This window comes from Mesoplodon bidens (assembly GCF_964165515.1).
Source record: "Mesoplodon bidens genome assembly, chromosome: 13".
Classification (NCBI taxonomy): domain Eukaryota; kingdom Metazoa; phylum Chordata; class Mammalia; order Artiodactyla; family Ziphiidae; genus Mesoplodon; species Mesoplodon bidens.
Window position 1 is genome coordinate 8,860,404 of NC_138169.1, and position 19,282 is coordinate 8,879,685.

A 19,282-nucleotide genomic window follows, 5' to 3' on the forward strand; every position below is an offset into this window, starting at 1 on the left:
CGAATAGCCAAAGCAGTCTTGAGGGAAAAAAGCAGTCCTGGAGGAATCAGACTTCCTGACTTCAGACTATACTACAAAGCTACAGTAATCAAGACAATATGGTACTAGCACAAAAACAGAAATATAGATCGATGGAACGAGATAGAAAGCCCAGAGATAAACCCACGCACCTATGGTCAACTAATCTATGACAAAGGAGGCAAGGATATACAATGGAGAAAAGACAGTCTCTTCAATAAGTGGTGCTGGGAAAACTGGACAGCTATATGTAAAAGAGTGAACTTAGAACACTCCCTAACACCATACACAAAAATAAACTCAAAGTGGATTATAGACCTAAATGTAAGACTGGACACTATAAAACTCTTAGAGGAAAACATAGGAAGAACACTCTTTGACATAAATCACAGCAAGATCTTTTTTGATCCACATCCTAGAGTAATGGAAATAAAAACAAAAATAAACAAATGGGACCAAATGAAACTTCAAAGCTTTTGCACAGCAAAGGAAACCATAAATAAGACGAAAAGACAACTCTCAGAATGGGAGAAAATATTTGCAAATGAATCATCGGAGAAAGGATTAATCTCCAAAATATATAAACAGCTCATGCAGCTCAATATTAAAAAAACAAACAACCCAATCCAAAAATGGGCAGAAGACCTAAATAGACATTTTCCCAAAGAAGACATACAGATGGCCAAGAAGCACATGAAAAGCTGCTCAACATCACTCATTATTAGAGAAATGCAAATCAAAACTACAATGAGGGACTTCCCTGGTGGTGCAGTGCTTGAGAATCTGCCTGCTAATGCAGGGGACACACGTTTGAGCCCTGGTCTGGGAAGATCCCACATGCCGCAGAGCAAGTAGGCCCGTGAGCCACAACTACTGAGCCTGCGCATCTGGAGCCTGTGCTCCGCAACAAGAGAGGCAGCAATAGTGAGAGGCCCGTGCACCACGATGAAGAGTGACCCCCACTTGCCACAACTAGAGAAAGCCCTTGCAGAGAAATGAAGACCCAACACAGCCCAAAAAAATAAATAAATAAACAAACGTGGGTTTAAAAAAAAAAACTACAATGAGGTATCACCTCACACCAGTTAGAATGGGCAGCATCAGAAAATCTACAAACGACAAATGCTGGAGAGGGTGTGGAGAAAAGGGAACCCTCTTGCACTGTTGGTGGGAATGTAAATTGATACAGCCACTATGGGGAACAGTATGGAGGTTCCTTAAAAAACTAAAAATAGAATTACCATATGACCGAGCAATTCCACTACAGGGCATATACCCAGAGAAAGCCATAATTCAAAAAGACACATGTACCCCAATGTTCATTGCAGCAGTATTTACAATAGCCAGGTCATGGAAGCAACCTAAATGCCCATCGACAGACGACTGGATAAAGAAGTTGTGGTACCTGTATACAATGGAATATTACTCAGCCATAAAAAGGAACGAAATTGAGTCATTTGTAGAGACGTGGATGTATCTAAAGACTGTCATACAGAGTGAAGTAAGTCAGAAAGAGAAAAACAAATAACATATATTAACGTATATATGTGGAACCTAGAAAATGGTACCGATGAACCATTTTGCAGAACAGAAATTGAGACACAGAGGTAGAGAAAAAGACATATGGACACCGAGGGGGGAAAGCAGCGGGGGGTGGGGTGGTGGTGTGATGAATTGGGAGATTGGGATTGACATGTATACACTGATGTGTATAAAATGGATGACTAATAAGAACCTGCTGTATATAAAAAAATTAAATTAAAAAAGGAAAAAATATTTTTTATAGATATAGACATATAGCCTGTGCTCCACAACGGGAGAGGCCACAACAGTGAGAGGCCCGCGTACCGCAAAAAAAAAAAAAAAAAAAAGAATTAAAATTCTTCAGAGATGCGTCAAAGGAAAAGAAAGAGTTCGCAGTATCCTGCCCTATGGAAAGAACGTTCTAATGACTGTCCCAGCAGCTCTCTCCTGACCTGCTTGGTGACTCAGACAAGCCATGCCCCCTCTCTGGGCTGTGGATTGAGTCCCTGAATGAGGGGATAACTGCCTGGCTCCCTAATCCCTATGACCTTTTGGCTCTAAGAAGCTACTATTCTCTGCATTCTGAAGAGGGCAAAACCACTGGTCCCTGGGGCAAACAGGGCAGCTGGGGATTCAGCCGGGCCTTGTAGGAGGAGTAGAGATGGGGGAGAGGAAAGCTGAAGAGTCTGGGAAGGTGGAAGAGAATGAATGTGATAGAAGCCTGGGTCCTCACAGGCCAGGCTGGCTGAAGAGGAGAGCTGTAGAGGGGCAGAGGAGGGAAGGATGGAGAGTGAGGTCAGCCCGGGGAGTCCTCAGTGGCCCCCTGAACCTGACTCACCAGATGTAGAGCAAGGTGCCCACTGTGAGGAGCTTCTTCAGCGTCCCAATCCACACGTTTTCAATGAGAACAACTTTCACAGACGTATGTTGGCACCTCCGGGGGAATTGACTATATGCCATGGTAAGAGAGTCCTCAAAGCACCACGAGGAGGAAGTGCCTCTCAGCAAAGCCTGACTTGCCCTCACAGAGCTCACTGAACAAAGGTAACACTAGAGTGAAAGGATGTGACCTGAAAGTGAGCTACCCTTCCATCCGGTTAACTGACGCTTACCCCAGGGGCCAATAGATATTTTCGTGGGCCCCCAAGAGAACCATTGGTCCTGGACCCTCTGCGCCTCATGGAGAAGTTGAGCCTGCATCCTCTGTGTCTTGTACTTAAAATCCCAAGAGAAGAATCTGATTATGTCCAACCCTGATCCATTCAGCTGTAGGCAGAGGTCAGCAAAGGGCCAGGGGCAGCCAGAGATGCACTGAGAAGAAAGTGGAGGAGAGCCTGCATCCCCAAGGCAAGTTAAATGCCGGTTGTGTTAGTTTCCCATTGCTGCTGTAACAGACCACCATGAACTTAGTGACTTAAAATAACAGAAAAATTTTCTCTTAGTTTTGGGGGTCAGATGCCTAAAATCATTCTTACAGGACTAAAATCAGGGTGATGGCAGGCCTGGTCCCTTCTGGAGCTCCACTAGAGAGTCTGTTCTCATCTCTTCCAGCTTCTGGAGACTGCCTTGGGCTCGCAGCTGTATCGCTCCAACCTCAGCTCCTCTTGTCACATCTCCTTTTTTTGATTTTGACCCTCTTGCCTCCCCTTTATAGGGACTCTTGTGATCACACTGGGGCCACTCAGAGAATCAAGAATAATCTGTCCATCTCGAGACCTTGAACTTAATCACATCTGCAAAGTTCCTTTTGCCACAGAAGGTGACATATTCACAAATTCCAGAGATTAGGACATGGAGATTTTGGTGTGGGGTGGGGAGGCATTATTCAGCCTGTTCTACTCTGCCCCGCCTTTCCTTGAGCTAGCTAGTGAGAGGGTTCAGTTTCTTGTTAGCCACAGCTTGGCTAAGACATCACCTGCCCTTCTAATACCCTTTGACTATGGCACTTCTTCTCCACCATCTAGTATACCTGGAAAACCCTTCCTTTTCATACTTCCCAAACTATGTCCCCCTCATTCAAAAAACGCCTACTACAGAACACAATACTTTCTACGCATCCTACTGTATGGAGAGCAGAGAGTGAGTCCTAGCCTATTAGTTAACGTTTACCAGATAGAGGAAAAATAATGGATACATGTAAAGGCATTGAGCTCCAAAACTCAGTTATGCAAATACAGGCCATGGACCACCCAGATTGGCAGAGGTTTATATTAGAGGCCCAAAATTTTAAATAACTCTAAACCCATATTAACCAATGTTATGTTATATCATCTAGGAAACAAAACCCAAAAAACTAGTGTCGTCTAAAACTTTGGCGAGAGAAGTAGAATATTCCACTTGAGGGTGGTGATAAGCCAATGCCCTATGCCCTAATTAGGCAGCAAGCAGTAGGAGCCCCGAGTTCAGGTCTTATAAGCCACATTTTTAAAGAGAATCCCTTTTGCTGTTGTAAAAGTGGAAGTTTCACAGAAAAGCACAAAGAACATGAAAAGGTTCCAACGTTCTCCCTCCCAGAGGTTTTCACTGTTGAAACTTTGAGAGTATCTTCCAGATGTCTCTTTATGCCCCCACCTAGATACACAAACATGGCCACGCTCTACATGCTATTAGGTAACCTGCTGTTTTTACTCAATAATATGTTATTAACTCTTTCCACAACAGTATTGATAAATATATGATAAAGATAGATCTGTGATATGTAACCACTTTGAATAGTTATGGAGTATTCTAGTATTCAGGTTGGAACATATGAAATTGCCCATTTTGTAGACCAAAACAGTAGAATATTGGCAATTTCATATGGTTCAGCCTAAGAAGTGAATTGTGAGAATTTGCCAGCTGGTCTCTTACTGATGGATATTTAAATGGAACTTTTGTTCATTTTTCCCACTTATAAACATTTTTGATAATCTTGATATAGCTTTTACTACATGCCAAGCACTCTTCTAAGTGTATATAAATAATAAATATTAACTCTTTCAATCCTAACCTCCCCAAAAATAATCCTGTAAAGAAGCTATAGTGTTACCCCCACCTTATAGCTGAACAAACTGTGGCACAGAGAAAGTGTGCCCAAGTTCACATCGTGCTATAGACTGAATGTTTGAGACCCCCCAAATTCATAAGTTGAAACCTAACCCCTATGCATTTGTATGAGGAGCTGGGGCCTTTGGGAAGTGAAGGTCATGAAGGTGGAGCCCTTACGAATGGGATTAGTGCCCTTATAAAAGAGGCCCCAGAAAAACTTCACCTCTTCTGCCATGTGAGGATACAGCAAAAAGATGACCATCTGTGAACCAGGAAGTGGGTTCTCACCAGATACCATATCTGCTGGTGCATTGATCTTGGAATTTCCAGCTTCTAGAACCATGAGAAATAAATTTCTGTTGTTTATAAGCTACTCAGTCTATGACATTTTGTTATAGTGGCCCCAGTGAACTAAGACACATAGTAAGTAGCAACACTGGCTCCACAGCTTATGCTCTTTTGTGTGCTATTGTAAATGGAATTGTTTTCTTAATTTCTTTTCTAGATTGCTCATTGTGGGTGTATAGAAACACAACTGATTTTTGTGTGTGTGTGTGTGGTACGTAGGCCTCTCACTGTTGTGGCCTCTCCTGTTGCGGAGCACAGGCTCCGGACGCGCAGGCTCAGTGGCCATGGCTCACGGGCCCAGCCGCTCCGTGGCATGTGGGATCTTCCCGGACCGGGGCACAAACCCGTGTCCACTGCATCGGCAGGCGGACTCTCAACTACTGCGCCACCAGGTAAGCCCCAGTGATACTGATTTTAGATGTCTCTAGAACTGTGAGAGAATAAATCGTTGTTTTAAGTTACCAAGTTTGTGGTTCATTGTTACAGCAGTGACAGGCAACTGACAACTGGGCAAGAGAACAAGTGGAGGTCCACATACTGCTTATTCAGACATTTAAAAGTCATAACAGACTTTTTTTTGTATAAATTTATTTATTTTTATTTTTGGCTGTGTTGGGTCTTCGTTGCTGCACGTGGGCTTTCTCTAGTTGCGGTGAGCAGGGGCTGCTCTTTGTTGCAGTGCGTGGGCTTTTCATCATGGTGGTTTCTCTTGTGGAGCATGGGCCCTAGGCATGCAGGCTTCAGTAGTTGTGGCGCACGGGCTCAGTAGTTGTGGCTCGCGGGCTCTAGAGCACAGGCTCAGTAGTTGTGGTGCACGGGCTTAGTTGCTCTGCGGCATGTGCCATCTTCCTGGACAAGGGCTCAAACCCATGTCCCCTGCATTGGCAAGTGGATTCTTAACCACTGCGCCACCAGGGAAGTCCCTAAAAGTCATAACAGACTTTAAAATGAAACGTGTTTTTTCATCTACCCAGACATACCTTCATTACAACCTGGAAGGCCAGATTCAAGTTTAGAATTCTTAGACTCCTCAGAATTCTGTGCCAGAACTTGGAAACATTGGTTGAAGAGGCCTCTGACCCTTAGCCCTTAGCCCACCCACCTTCTCATCTCACTCTGGCTCCTCCCAGCTCTGTGAGGGCTTCGTGCACCTGTGTATGGATGCCCTGCACTGTATGCCTAAGCCCTCTCCACACCCTCCACCTGCATTCAGCTGCCCCTTGGCCAGCCCTTGATCTCAGGAGCATGCCCTTGGGTGCTATGGTCTTCTCTCAAGAGGATAAATCTGGGAAAAGGTTAAGAGCCATTTGGGAAGAGAATTCTGGGGTCCTAAATACCGAGCATGGTGGGATGGGAGGAGTGCATCCAGTGCTCTGGATTGGCACATTCTGCCCCTGAGGGCAGACTTCTAAGGGGACACCAATATTTCCTGTATCCTGGCATACACACCCTGCCTAATCCCCCAAACTTTGAGTATGATGGAAATGCTTCCACAATTAGATTATACTCTACAGTTGACCTGAAGCTAGCAAGATCATCTGGGTGGGCCTGACCCAAACACATGAGTCCTTTAAAAGCAGAGAATTTCCTTTGGCTGGTCCCAGAAGAGAGGTCAAAAATTTGAGGCATGAAAACATTGTATCATCACTGGCTTGAAGATGGAAGGGGCCACATGGTAAATAGTGCAAGTGATCTCTAGGATCTGAGAGTGGCCCCTGGCTGACAGAGCTCTGAATCCCATGATGGCACGGGATTGAATTCTACCAACAGGACGAATGAGCCTAGAAGTGAATTTTCTCCCAGAGTCCCAAAGTGAGAACTCAGCACAGCTGACACTTTGATTTTAACCTTGTGAGATCCTAAGCAGAGTACCCAGTCACGCCAGGCCCAAACTACTGATCTACAGACCTGTGAGCTAATAAGTGATGGTGTTTTAGGCCACTGAGTTTGTGGTAATTTGTTACGCAGCAACAGAAAACTAATACAGCCCCACAGGTTCCTTACTCCATGGGGAAGCTCGCAGCTAGCAGAAGGCCAGGGTGGGATCTCTAAAGTGTGGGGTCCAGGAAGCGGTCCCTATCGTGTAGGTCAAGGCTGGTACTGTCCCCATACATTCCTTAAGATGAATTCTGCTCATGCCCAGCACCCTATGCTATTTCCTGTGTACCAAAGTGTTGTTACATGGTGCATATGTTTGAAAAGCTTGGGTCTCAAAGGTGGAGGTGAAGGAGTTGGCTTATTTTAGGGGACATGTTGAGTGGAAAATGTTCACAGGTAGGGAGGCAAGATACTCACGCTATGAGAAGCGTGTGAGAACAGAAACTGACCGAGGGAACCCCACTCTCACGTTTACTCTGGGGCACCCGATTGCTGAATCACTGCACTGTTTAAATGGTGCTCTCCATGCTCCTGTGGAGCACGTACAACTGAATTTGAGGGAATTAAATGCTCGTAAGAAAAGATTCCACCATATGAAAGAAAAATATCATTATAAGGTGTTCTCTTAATAATCTGTTCGTATATATACAGCAATCTTCTTTTAAGACATTGTGTGCTAGACCCAAGAGTACCAGGAAGCCACATCACAATGTGGAATTGTGACATATGATCTATGTATTGATTCATAAGGGAGAATTTACTAACTATATTCTTTATTATCCATTCTGTGATATCTGGTCTAAGTAATATGTCTTTAGAATTTTAATATACATGCTTATTATTTAATATTTGTTGCATAGAAAACATATGACTCAAATAATGATAATCCTAATAATTATCAGATGAGGAACCAAGGCTCATAAAGGTGAAGGAGTTTTGAATCCACATTTCCAGATCTGAAATCCCAAGCTTGGGCATGATTACCTTGAGGGTCAAAGGAGAGAGTGTATATGAACGTACCTATTATATTCAAAAAGATTATTTTTAAAAAATAGCTACCATTTGTGAAGCTCTTACCCTATGCTAGGCATTGATAAGAGCTTGTTGTGCCTTTTCTTGTATAATTATCACAACAACTCTATAAACAGATGCGAAACTGAGTCTCAGAGAGGTTAAGTGACTTGGTCAAGGAAACTTAGCCAGGTTTATAAAATAAGTTGCTTTAACTTTTAGCTAGTAAACTGCATTGTCTCCCTAACAGATGCAAGTTATCATCATCATCATCACCACCATCACAAAGAACAAGGGGGCATTAGCCGTTAGGGAAATATGAATCAAAATCACAATGAGATACTCACTAGGATGCCTATAATCTAAAAGAGAGACAATAACAAGTGCTGATGAGGATGTGAAGGAACTGGAACATACATTGTTGGTGGGAATATGAAATGGTGCAGCCACTGTGAAAAACAACTGGGTAGTTTCTCAAAAGATTAAAATTAGAGTTTAGGGGCTTCCCTGGTGGCGCAGTGGTTGAGAACCTGCCTGCCAATGCAGGGGACATGGGTTCGAGCCCTGGTCTGGGAGGATCCCACATGCCGCGGAGCAGCTAGGCCCGTGAGCCACAATTACTGAGCCTGCGCGTCTGGAGCCTGTGCTCCACAACAAGAGAGGCCGCGATAGTGAGAGGCCTGCGCACCGCGATGAAGAGTGGCCCCTGCTTGCCACAACTAGAGAAAGCCCTCGCACAGAAACGAAGACCCAACACAGCAAGAATAAATAAATAAATAAATAAAATAATAAAATAAAATTAGAGTTTACCAAGCGATCCACCAATTCCATTTTTAGGTACATACTCAAGAAAACTGAAGAAATGTTCATACAAAAATGTGTACACAAACGTTCACAGCAGCATCGTTCATCATAGCCAAAAATTGGAAACAACCCAAATTTCCACCCAAAAGTGGTATATCCATATAATGGAGTATTACTCAGCCAAAAAAAAAAAAAAAGGAATGCAGTAGAGATACATATTCCAATATGGATGAACCTTGAAAGCATAATGCTAAGTGGAAGAAGCCGGACACAAATGATCACATATCGCATGATTCCATTTATAATGAAATATCCAGAATATGCAAATCCATAGAGACAGAAAGTAGATCAGTGGGTGCCTGGAGCTGCAGGGGAATAGGAGGATTGAGAGTGATGGTTAAGGGATGAGGGAGTGGGGTTTTTCTTTTTGAGGTGATGAAAATATTCTAAAATTGATTGTGGTGATGGTTGCACAGCTCTTTGAATATACTAAAAACTACTGAATTATACACTTTAAATGAGTGAGTTGAATGGTATGTGAATTATATCTCAATAAGCTGTTAAAAAAAAAAAAAAGAGCAAGGAGGGTCTTCCTGACCCTGGCGAGGACCTAAAGTTACATTTACGGGTCTGGTCCTATTCCTCCCCCTAAGCGGTGATGACTCATGTAGATGCCAGCATTATCACCAGGCGTGCCCTGAATCCTTGACTCCTCCCTGGGAATCCAGGGTGTTGCCCTGCATTTTCCCACCTGCCCCAGGCATGCCCTGTCCAGCTCGCCCCAGCAGACCTGGGTTAGAACCCAAAGTGTCACCTTCCTTTCTCGTGGCTTCTCCCTGCAGGAGACTGGCACACTTCCTCCCGCCTGCTGCTTCCTCCCCCGACTCCCACTTCTCCCCAGCTTGCTGTGAGCCTCATGTCTCAGATTTTAAAACCACAGGGAATTCAGGATGTGCACAAGAAGCTGGACCTTGAGGTTTTCTGTGCTGCCAGCCACTGCAGTGATTTAGGGTTATCCCCACAGCCCACTTACCTAATGTAGAAAAAGAACAACACATGGAAGAACCATTTAATGGTGCCATAATTCGTGCTCTGGATCCGGATGACTTTGTTTGTCTCATACTGGAAAACATCGTTCCAGCTGCAACAGGCTGTCATGGTGAGAGGCTCGCTGTCCACTCAGGGCTGGACCAGGGCTCAACCCCCTCAGACCGGCCACAGCAGACCCACCAGTAAGAGGAAAATGAAATGTCTTTATTCTTAGCAGAAACCTTTAAGTTTGAGTTCCTCCAATGATGTCAGAGTCGGGGCGGGCACTGGCAGCTGCCCAAGATGTGGCTGAGAATAAACAAGAAAAGCCAAGTCCTACAGGCCCAGCTGGCAGATGTCCCCGCCCCAGCTGGCCTCCCCCGGATGCCTGCACAAAGATGGTGTTCAAAGGAAAGGCATTTTAAGAATTCTGCCTTATCCCCTTTTTCCTTTCACTTTTTGGGGCTCATTTCAGTTGGGGTAAAGGGGCAGCCCTTCAAATGTCAGGAGACCCCGTGCTTCCACTGTGCCTTAGGAAAGAGCCTAGATCTTTCCGTTGCCTCAAGCCCCACTCAGAGACTGATTAGTTCATTTCTACAACCCTTTATTCAGCCCCAGATGTATGTGAACACTGGATGAATGAAGGTCTCCCCGCTCCTCCCTCCCTCACGTCCTCACAACACTCTGGTCTGTAGAGGAGGAATTAGATTTGCTGGGGGCTGGGTTTGGGGGAGGACTTTATTTCTATGCTGGATATTTCCTGCCTGACCCTCAAGATCCACTGTCCACTCTGCTCTATTCCCCCGGGAGGTCAACCCATGACCTAGCCCAATCAACCTAAGAAACAAACCTGCCATCCAATAAAATTAGGTTTATTGACCCATTCAATGAGGGAGTATACATCATCAAACAAAGGGATAGAGTTATCATCAGATTCTGGGGAAGGTGGAGTTTAGATCAAATTTAAATGAAGTCAAGTTTTCACAGGTTCAAAGCAAAGCAGTTTTATATAAAACGGTCAACTTTAGATCTGGATTGCAAAGTGGACCCAGGGCCCTGTTTCCTTGGAAGCAGTAAGGCTAAGATAGATGTTGATTGTTGTTTCCAGAAACCCATTATCTGAAGCTCTGCACCTGAGCTGCAAATCGAGGCTGCCTCTCTGTTTCAAGGTGACTTAGATCCTCCAGGCAAAACAGGAACATTTCATTCTTACAGATGCAATTTCAAATAGCAAAGTTTATGATAGTCTATGATTTTAGAGGATGATGTTTCTCAGTAAGTAACAAAGTAGCAGTCACTCACTCAAAGATGGGGGCTATTATCACCTTACAGCTACACAGAAATACTGTTTTGTGTTCCCTCTGCCATGGACTTTATCCATTTCTGCTCTTCCTGCCTGTGGAATGTGGTTAAGACTCTGCGCTCCCAATGCAGGGTGCCCGGGTTCCATCCCTGGTCAGCAAGCATGCCACAACTAAAAGATCCTGCATGCCACAACTAAAAGATCCTGTGTGCCACAACTAAAAGATCCTGCGTGCCACAACTAAGATCCCACATGTGGCAACGAAAATCCTGCATGCCACAACTAAGACCCAGCACAGCCAAATAAATAAATAAATACTAAAAAAAAAAAAAAAGATGGTCTCTGGGGAGGGAACAGGGGGATTAGTCAATGTCAAGAGACTTACTTGTCACCTTTCTATGAAGTTTTCTCCACCATATGTATGCATTACTTAAACACACACACACACACACACACACACACACTGATAGACTTTTAAAAGCTTTATCTCCAGACCAAACCTGCCTTTTGAGCTCCATACCTGTAGTCTATGAACCTCCAGACCTAAATATCCCGCAGACACTTCAAATCACAACTTAAAAATGGAACACTTTCCCATAAAGTAATAGTGTGAGCAAGGACTAATGAGTGCAAGAGAGTGGAGACAATAAATGTGGTCCACTTTTCCTGTTAGCTTGGCTGTGTGAGAAGAGGGGTAATGGTGATTTTTAATGGGGGTCATAGAGTCAAGGGAAGATTGGTGTGTGTGGTTAAGGTGGAAACATTTGAGCTGTTCAAAGATGTTCAAAGTGGAATGTCAAGAACAGTGGCCTGTTTCTTTGTGAAGTAGGAACTCAGGTCATGAATGGAACAGAGGTTGGAGGGCTTGGGTGAATTTCTCTTAGTCAAGTGCGTGTGTGTGTGTGTGTGTGTGTGTGTGTGTGTGTGTGTGTTTCTGGTTACAGGTCAGAAAATCAAGTGACTTTCTTCAGAAAAAAAGCAAGTTTTTTTGAGGAAACACTGTTATCTCCCAGAACTCAAATGCATGAAATGTGGCTCCAAATCATGAGAACCCCATGAGTAGGACAGGAAACTAAAATGTCCCACGCTGAGGCTGCTCTTTCAATTTGCCTGAAGCTATGAGGTCCCACCTCTGCCTATCTCTCTGTCCACCCACCATGTGTCTCTCTAAACACTAGCCATCTCTTCTTCTCTGAGGACATGTGGCCAAACAAGGCTGGCATGGTTAGATGTCCACGTGAAAGTTCAAGTGAAAACCCAGATCAACGCCCAATTCCAGAATCCCAGGGAAGTGGATCTGATTGTTCTGGCTATTTACCTCTGGTCCAATCAGCTATGGCTGTGGATGGGGTCACAGAACAAATACAGCATCGGGGCCCTGCCTTGGTGAGGAGAGGGAGGGGAGAGAGGACTGGGAGGAAGAAAGAATGGAAGGAGGGAGAGAGAGAGGTGTGGTTCTCAGAGAACAGAGGCTCCTAGGCTGGGGGACTCTGGTTAAATACCCCAGCCCCTCTCTCTCAGGTGGGACAATTCAAAGGTAGCCTAGGCAATCTCCCAGAGGTCCCTAGTGCGTTTGGGTCCCAGATGCCCACAGCAGTGACCTGCTCTTGAATGCTTCCTGTATTGGCTGCCTTCCCTTCCTTCCCTGTGCCACTTCCCCACTCCCCTTCCTGGCCTCATCCCATATAAGCTATTTGCACCCAGGGTCTGCTTTGGGGAAACCCACTCTATTTCAGTCTCTTGTGCTGTCGTTAAGGAGTTGGGAATTTATTCTGAGAGCAATAGGCGGACTTCTAAGCAGCGTTGTGGGATGATCTTATTTGCACTTTAGTAAAATCACTCTGGCTGCCCTGTGGAAGTGGATAGAAGGGGCAAGAGTGAGGCAGGGGTTCTGCCCAGGGAGGGGGCATAGTGACATGGAGGGGGGCTGAGGGCAGATCCCCAAAGAATCCAACACCAAGGAGACTAAGCAGAGGCATCAGGGAAGGCGAGGAAAACCAAGGGGGGGTGTGCACTCAGAAGCCAACCGGAGAGCAGTTCACAAATAAGCCAAGGGGCCACAGGAGATATTAAGAGCGATTATAATGCTGCAGAATTAAAGGGCACTAGTGAGGAAGCTGACAGGTAACTTAATGGAACAGGATCGAGTCAAGTATTAAACCCAAAGATAGGTGGGAACTTAGCATATGATAAAAGCATTTTAAAATCAGGGGAGAAAGAAATTACTCAAAATGTGATCTCACAGCAATTGGCCAGCCATTTACAGGAGGTCGGTGGAGGGGAGGGGATGTGGTATTCTAACTTTTCATATTTAAAAAGATGTGTAGGGCTTCTCTGGTAGCTCAGTGGTTGAGAGTCCGCCTGCTGATGCAGGGGATACGGGTTTGTGCCCCAGTCCAGGAAGATCCCACATGCTGTGGAGCGGCTGGGCCCGTGAACCATGGCCGCTGAGCCTGTGCGTCCGGAGCCTGTGCTCCGCAACGGGAGAGGCCACAACAGTGAGAGGCCCGCGTACCGCAAAAAAAAAAAAAAAAAAAAAAAGATGTGTAGCTGTTTGAAATGTAATAGAATCATCAAAAGTGAAGAAAATCAGCTACACAAAAGAGATATTCAAGTCACCGTTCTGTTTGTATTGCACACATTTTGCGTTATGGTAGAAATGCAAAGATAACTGGATGCCCCTTGAAATAACTCAACTGATAACTACACCACACCAGCACCGGGCTGATGCTTGGTTCTTTCTCCCACTCAGACTCCTCCTTGGTGTCAAGACTAGGATGGAGGGACTTCCCTTGTGGTGCAGTGGTTAAGAATCCGCCTGCCAATGCAGGGGACACGGGTTCGAGCCCTGGTCCGGGAAGATCCCACATGCCACGGAGCAACTAAGCCCATGCGCCACAACTACTGAGTCGCTCTCGAGCCCGTGAGCCACAACTACTGAAGCCCACGTACCTAGAGCCCGTGCTCTGCAACAAGAGAAGCATGAGAAGCCCGCAATGAGGAGCCTGCGCACCGCAATGAAGAGTAGCCCCGCTTGCTGCAACTAGAGAAAAGCCCACATGCAGCAACGAAGACCCAACTCAGCCAAAAATAAATTAAAAGAAAAAAAAAGACTAGGATGGATTTGCAGTGATGATAAGATGATGATGAGAGCCTCTTACTCTCCTTCAGGAATATGTTTCAGCCAGGATTCACTGTGGTTTCTTTCTTGGTAACTGGAGCTACTAATAAAAGCACGTCAAAATGATGTTAATTTCACCTATATTTCTCCATGGCAATTTCTTGTGAACCTGCCTCTCTAACCCTCTCTTTCTTCCTTCTCATCACCTCATTCATAATTCTTATAATAAGTTGGTCAAGAGTCTATTGCTTAGGGATGTCACAGTTAGGAGAAATACCCAGTGCCGTGGTATTCAAAAATGTTTTTCTTTGAGTTACACTAAATTGGTGCTGTCTAAGGGAGTGGCCGCTAGCCATACGTGGCTATTTAAATTTAAATTAATTAAAATCAAGTGAAATTTAGAATTCAGTCCCTCAGTCGCACTTGCCATTATTCCAGTGCTCAACAGCTACATGTGGCCAGTGGCTACCACAGTGAAGATGTAGAACATGTCCACCACCGGAGAAAGTTCTATCGGACAGCACTACTGACTAAATCTGTGGGATAGAGGAAAAGGTGATATACAGTTGCAAGTAAGTGAGGAAGGTGAGGGTGGTCCCAGTCAGATGGCATCTATTTTTGTGTGTGAAATAGGAGGCAGAGTTGCCTGATGAGAGAGCAAGAGAAGGCAGAGGGGTAGGAGGGTCCATGAGAGTGAAGAAGATTCAAAACAGTTGCTATGGTAACCAGGAGAAGAGAGCCAACAAAGAAAACAGGAATTCCAGGGTGGTGCTGAGAATTAAAGACTATGAATTTGTTATTGCAACAGTCTGCATGACTGAGCTTATGATAAGGGCCTTCCCACCTACAGGATCCACCTCCCACCTCCACACCCAGAGACCAAACAGCTCTTGCCAAGTGGTTCAGATAGTTTTAGAGTTTGTAATCACTGATATCTACTACCTTTATTATGGTCTTCTACATTTGTTCCAGAAACACTGTGAGCAAAGCTACATCTCTGCCTCGCCTTCCACCTAAGTCACCCTTTTCCTGGGGCTTGTGTCCCTTGCCAGCCCCACAATGCAAGGCAAGAAGCTCCTCTTTTCCCCCTAACTCAACCCAAGCACTAGGAATGTCTTGTTTCACTCAGTTTATTCTGGCTGTAATTCCTGTATCCTTCTCATGGGTGCTGAATTCTTTTAATCCCAAGATCATCTCTCCACTCCACTCCATCCAAGCCAAATACACATGCTCTTCTTGGAAACTTTTAAAATCCATTTCCTAGTCAAGAGCTGGCCACTTCAGGTGATAACCGAGGTGTTCTGCAATCCTAAACACAGCGGATGGGGAAGGGTGGGGAAAACTGTCATTCTTCTTCTAATGGATGGGAAAGAGGTGTTTGGGGTTTCTAGAGGACCAGGGACCTATTGTTTTCTCCATCAGTCTTAACAGGACAGGTATGAAGACAGTATAGAAGGATATGTGGGCTTTCCTGGTGGCGCAGTGGTTAAAATTTGCCTACCAATGCAGGGGACACGGGTTCGAGCCCTGGTCCGGGAAGATCCCACATGCCGCAGAGCAACTAAGCCCATGCGTCACAACTACTGAGCCTGTGCTCTAGAGCCTGCGAGCCACAACTACTGAGCCCGTGTGCCGCAACTACTGACGCCCGCGCGCCTAGAGCCCGTGCTCCACAATGAGAAGCCCGTGCACTGCAACAGAGTAGCCTCCACTTGCTGCACCTAGAGAAAGCCCGCGCGCAGCAGCGAAGACCCAACACAGCCAAAAATAAATAAATAAAATAAATAAATGTATTAAAATATATATATATATTGTTTAAACCATTTTAACTGGGCTTTCTTTTACTCATAGCTAAAGCATTCTGATTTAAGAAGCATTGCTAGGGAACTGCTATAAAGTTCATCAGGAGGCTGGCAGACAATACCTCTGAAGCACAGAACAGGCAGATGTACAATTTATGGGGTAATTAAGGACAGTGGGCTGCATCCTTGAGGTACAGAGACAGCAGGGACTCAATTGCCAAGAGGCAGCCTGCTCAGTATCCGGGATGCATCTTAAGTCCAGCACCCTGACAGACCCCCCGCCCCTGTCATCTTTTCCTTGATGTACTTGCCCTGGAATCTCCTGGTCATATTTGAACTCTGGAATATGTTATCAGAATATGGCTCAGGTACCTGCTACCTTGTATACTCAAAGCCTCAATTCTCTTCCCTTTTTTAATTCTCTGTGAGAGTTCTGCCAGCTTCTCCTTTAGACCAATTAACACAAGAGACGCTCTCACTCAAATGACAGATGGGTTGACTACCTCTAACTTTCCAAAAACCAAAAACTTTTCTAAAAATTGTTGTAAAATATACATAACAAATTTTACCATTTTAACCAGTTTTTAAAAAACATTTTATTGAAGTATAGTTGATTTACAATGCTGTGTTACTTTCTGCTGTACAGCAAAGTGATTCAGTTATACATATATGTATTCTTTTTCATATTCTTTTCCATTATGGCTTATCACAGGATATTGAATATAGTTCCCTGGGCTATAGAGTAGGACCTTGTTGTTTATCCATCCTATATATACCAGTTCACATCTGCTAATCCTAAATGCCCAGTCCTTCCCTCCCCAACATTTTAACCAATTTTAAGTATACAGTTCAGGGGCATTAAGTACATTCACCTTGTTGTACAACCATCACTACCATTTATCTCCAGAACTTTTTTATTATCTCAAACTGAAACTCTGTACCCATTAAACAATAACCCTTCGTTCCTTCCCCCCCAGCCCCTGGCTACTTTCTGTCTCTATGAGTTTGACTACTCTGGGTACCTCATATAAGTGGAATCATACCATATTTGTCCTTTTGTGTCTGGCTTATTTCACTTAGCATGACGTCTTCTAGGTTCGTCCATGTTGTAACATGTCAGAATTTCATCTCTTCTTGGATTGGAAGAATCAATGTGGTTAAAATGGCCATACTGCCCAAAGCAATCTACAGATTTAATGTGATCCCTATCAAATTACCCATGACATTATTCACAGAACTAGAACAAGTAATCCTAAAATTTATATGGAACCATAAAAGACCCAGAATTGCCAAAGCACTCCTAAGGAAGAAGAACAAAGGTGGAGGCATAACCCTCCCAGACTTCAGGCAATACTACAAAGCTATTCAAAGTAATATTCAACAAAATATTCAAAGTAATCAAAACTGTGTGACATTGGCACAAAAACGGACATATGGATCAATGGAACAGAAAAGAGAGCCCAGAAATAAGCCCACAGTCTATTAATTAATCTTTGACAAGGCAAGAATATACAATGGAGAAAAGTCAGTCTCTTCAGCAAGCAGTATTGGGAAAACTGGACAGCTGCATGTAAATCAATTAATTTAGAGCACTCCCTCACACCATACATAAAAATAAACTCAAAATGGCTTAAAGACTTAAATATAAGATATGACACCCTAAAATTCCTAAAGAGAACATAGGCAAAAGATTCTCAGACATAAAATGTAGCAATGTTTCTTAGGTCAATCTCCTAAGGCAATAGAAATAAAAGCAAAAATAAATAAATGGGACCTAATCAAACTTGCACGTTTTTGCACAGTGAAGGAAATCATAAACAAAATGAAAAAACAACCTACAGAATGGGAGAAAATATTTGCAAATGATGGAGATTCCTTAAGAAAACTGAAAATAGAGTTACCATATGATCCAGCAATCCCACTCCTGGCATATATCCAGAGAAAACTCTAATTCAAAAAGATACATACACCCCAATGTTCATAGCAGCACTATTTACAATAGCCAAGACTTGGAAGCAACCTAAATGTCCATTGACAGATGAATGGATAAAGAAGATGTCATGTATATATACAATGGAATACTACTTAGCCATAAAAAAGAATGAAATAATGCCATTTGCAGCAACATGGATGGACCTAGAGATTATCATATTAAGTGAAGCAAGTCAGACAGAGAAAGACAAATATCATACAATATCACTTATATGTGGAATCTAAAATATGATACAAATGAACTTATTTACAAAATAGAAACAGGTTTGCAGACATAGGAAACAAATTTGTGCTTACCAAAGTGGAAAGGGGGTGGGTATAAATTAGGAGTTTGGGATTAGCAGGTATAACTTACTATATATAAAATAGATAAACAACAAGGTCCTACTGTATAGCACAGGGAACTATATTCAATATCTTTAACAAACTATAATGGTAAAGAATATACACACACACACATACACACACACACATACACACACATATATATGTATAATCTGAATCACTTTGCTGTACACCAGAAACTAATACATATTGTAAATCAACCATACTTCAATTTAAAAAAAGAATTTCATTCCTTTTATTTTTTATTTTATTTTATTTTTGCGGTATGCGGGCCTCTCACTGTTGTGGCCTCTCCTGTTGCGGAGCACAGGCTCCGGACGCGCAGGCTCAGTGGCCATGGCTCACGGGCCCAGCCGCTCCGCGGCATGTGGGATCTTCCCGGACCGGGGCACGAACCCGTGTCCCCTGCATCGGCAGGCAGACTCTCAACCACTGCGCCACCAGGGAAGCCCTCCTTTTAAAATCTGAATAATTCTCTCTCTCTCTCTCTCTCCATTTAGTTTGTTTCCACCTTTTTGGCTATTGTGAATAGTCCTTCTCTGAACATGGTTGTACAAATTTCTGTTCATGTCCCTGTTTTCAGTTCTTTGGGGTATATAGCCAGAAGTGGAATTGCTAGATCATGGCAATTGTATGTTTAATTTTTTTTAGAAACTAAGTTTTTTGTTTTTTGGGTTTTTTAACTTACCAGGATATCCACATGTGCTTGAAAGCTTCCCCTTTTTAACCCCAAAGCTGAATACATCACCCTCAGGAGGGGAAATACTTTCCTTGCATCAGTGAGTCACTATCTCTCTCATTAAAGCAGAGATAAAAACCATTAGTTTAATTCCAACAGGGCATTCTGTTACAGAGAATAGAGGGGAAAGCAGAATAAAGTTATGCTGAATAGATGGAAATTTAGGACATGAAATGAAAAGCAGAAGCAGGGAGATAGAGAGAAAGCACAGAGGAGCTGAGGGTGGGGCTGTGGCATGAAGACCCACCAGCTCCGAAGGTCCCTAGAGTGACCCCGAACAGAGAATTCCTCATTAATTCTGGAGTCCAAGAACCCTGACCCATTTACAACTTATTTTGGTG

At 43.9% G+C, this 19,282-nt stretch overlaps 2 protein-coding genes across 3 annotated transcripts in view; one reads left to right on the forward strand and one right to left on the reverse strand.

The window, feature by feature from the left end:
- Nucleotides 1-9,943, reverse strand: part of P2RX7 (purinergic receptor P2X 7) — a 48,699-nt gene extending 38,756 nt beyond the window's left edge. For both annotated transcript variants that reach the window (XM_081253191.1, XM_081253190.1), the window contains exon 1: nt 9,644-9,943. In XM_081253191.1, the coding sequence (XP_081109317.1) occupies nt 9,644-9,768 (125 nt within the window). In that variant the 5' untranslated portion in view covers nt 9,769-9,943. The remainder of the gene's footprint in view (nt 1-9,643) is intronic.
- Nucleotides 1-19,282, forward strand: part of IFT81 (intraflagellar transport 81) — a 192,638-nt gene that overhangs the window by 65,628 nt on the left and 107,728 nt on the right. The window lies entirely within an intron of this gene.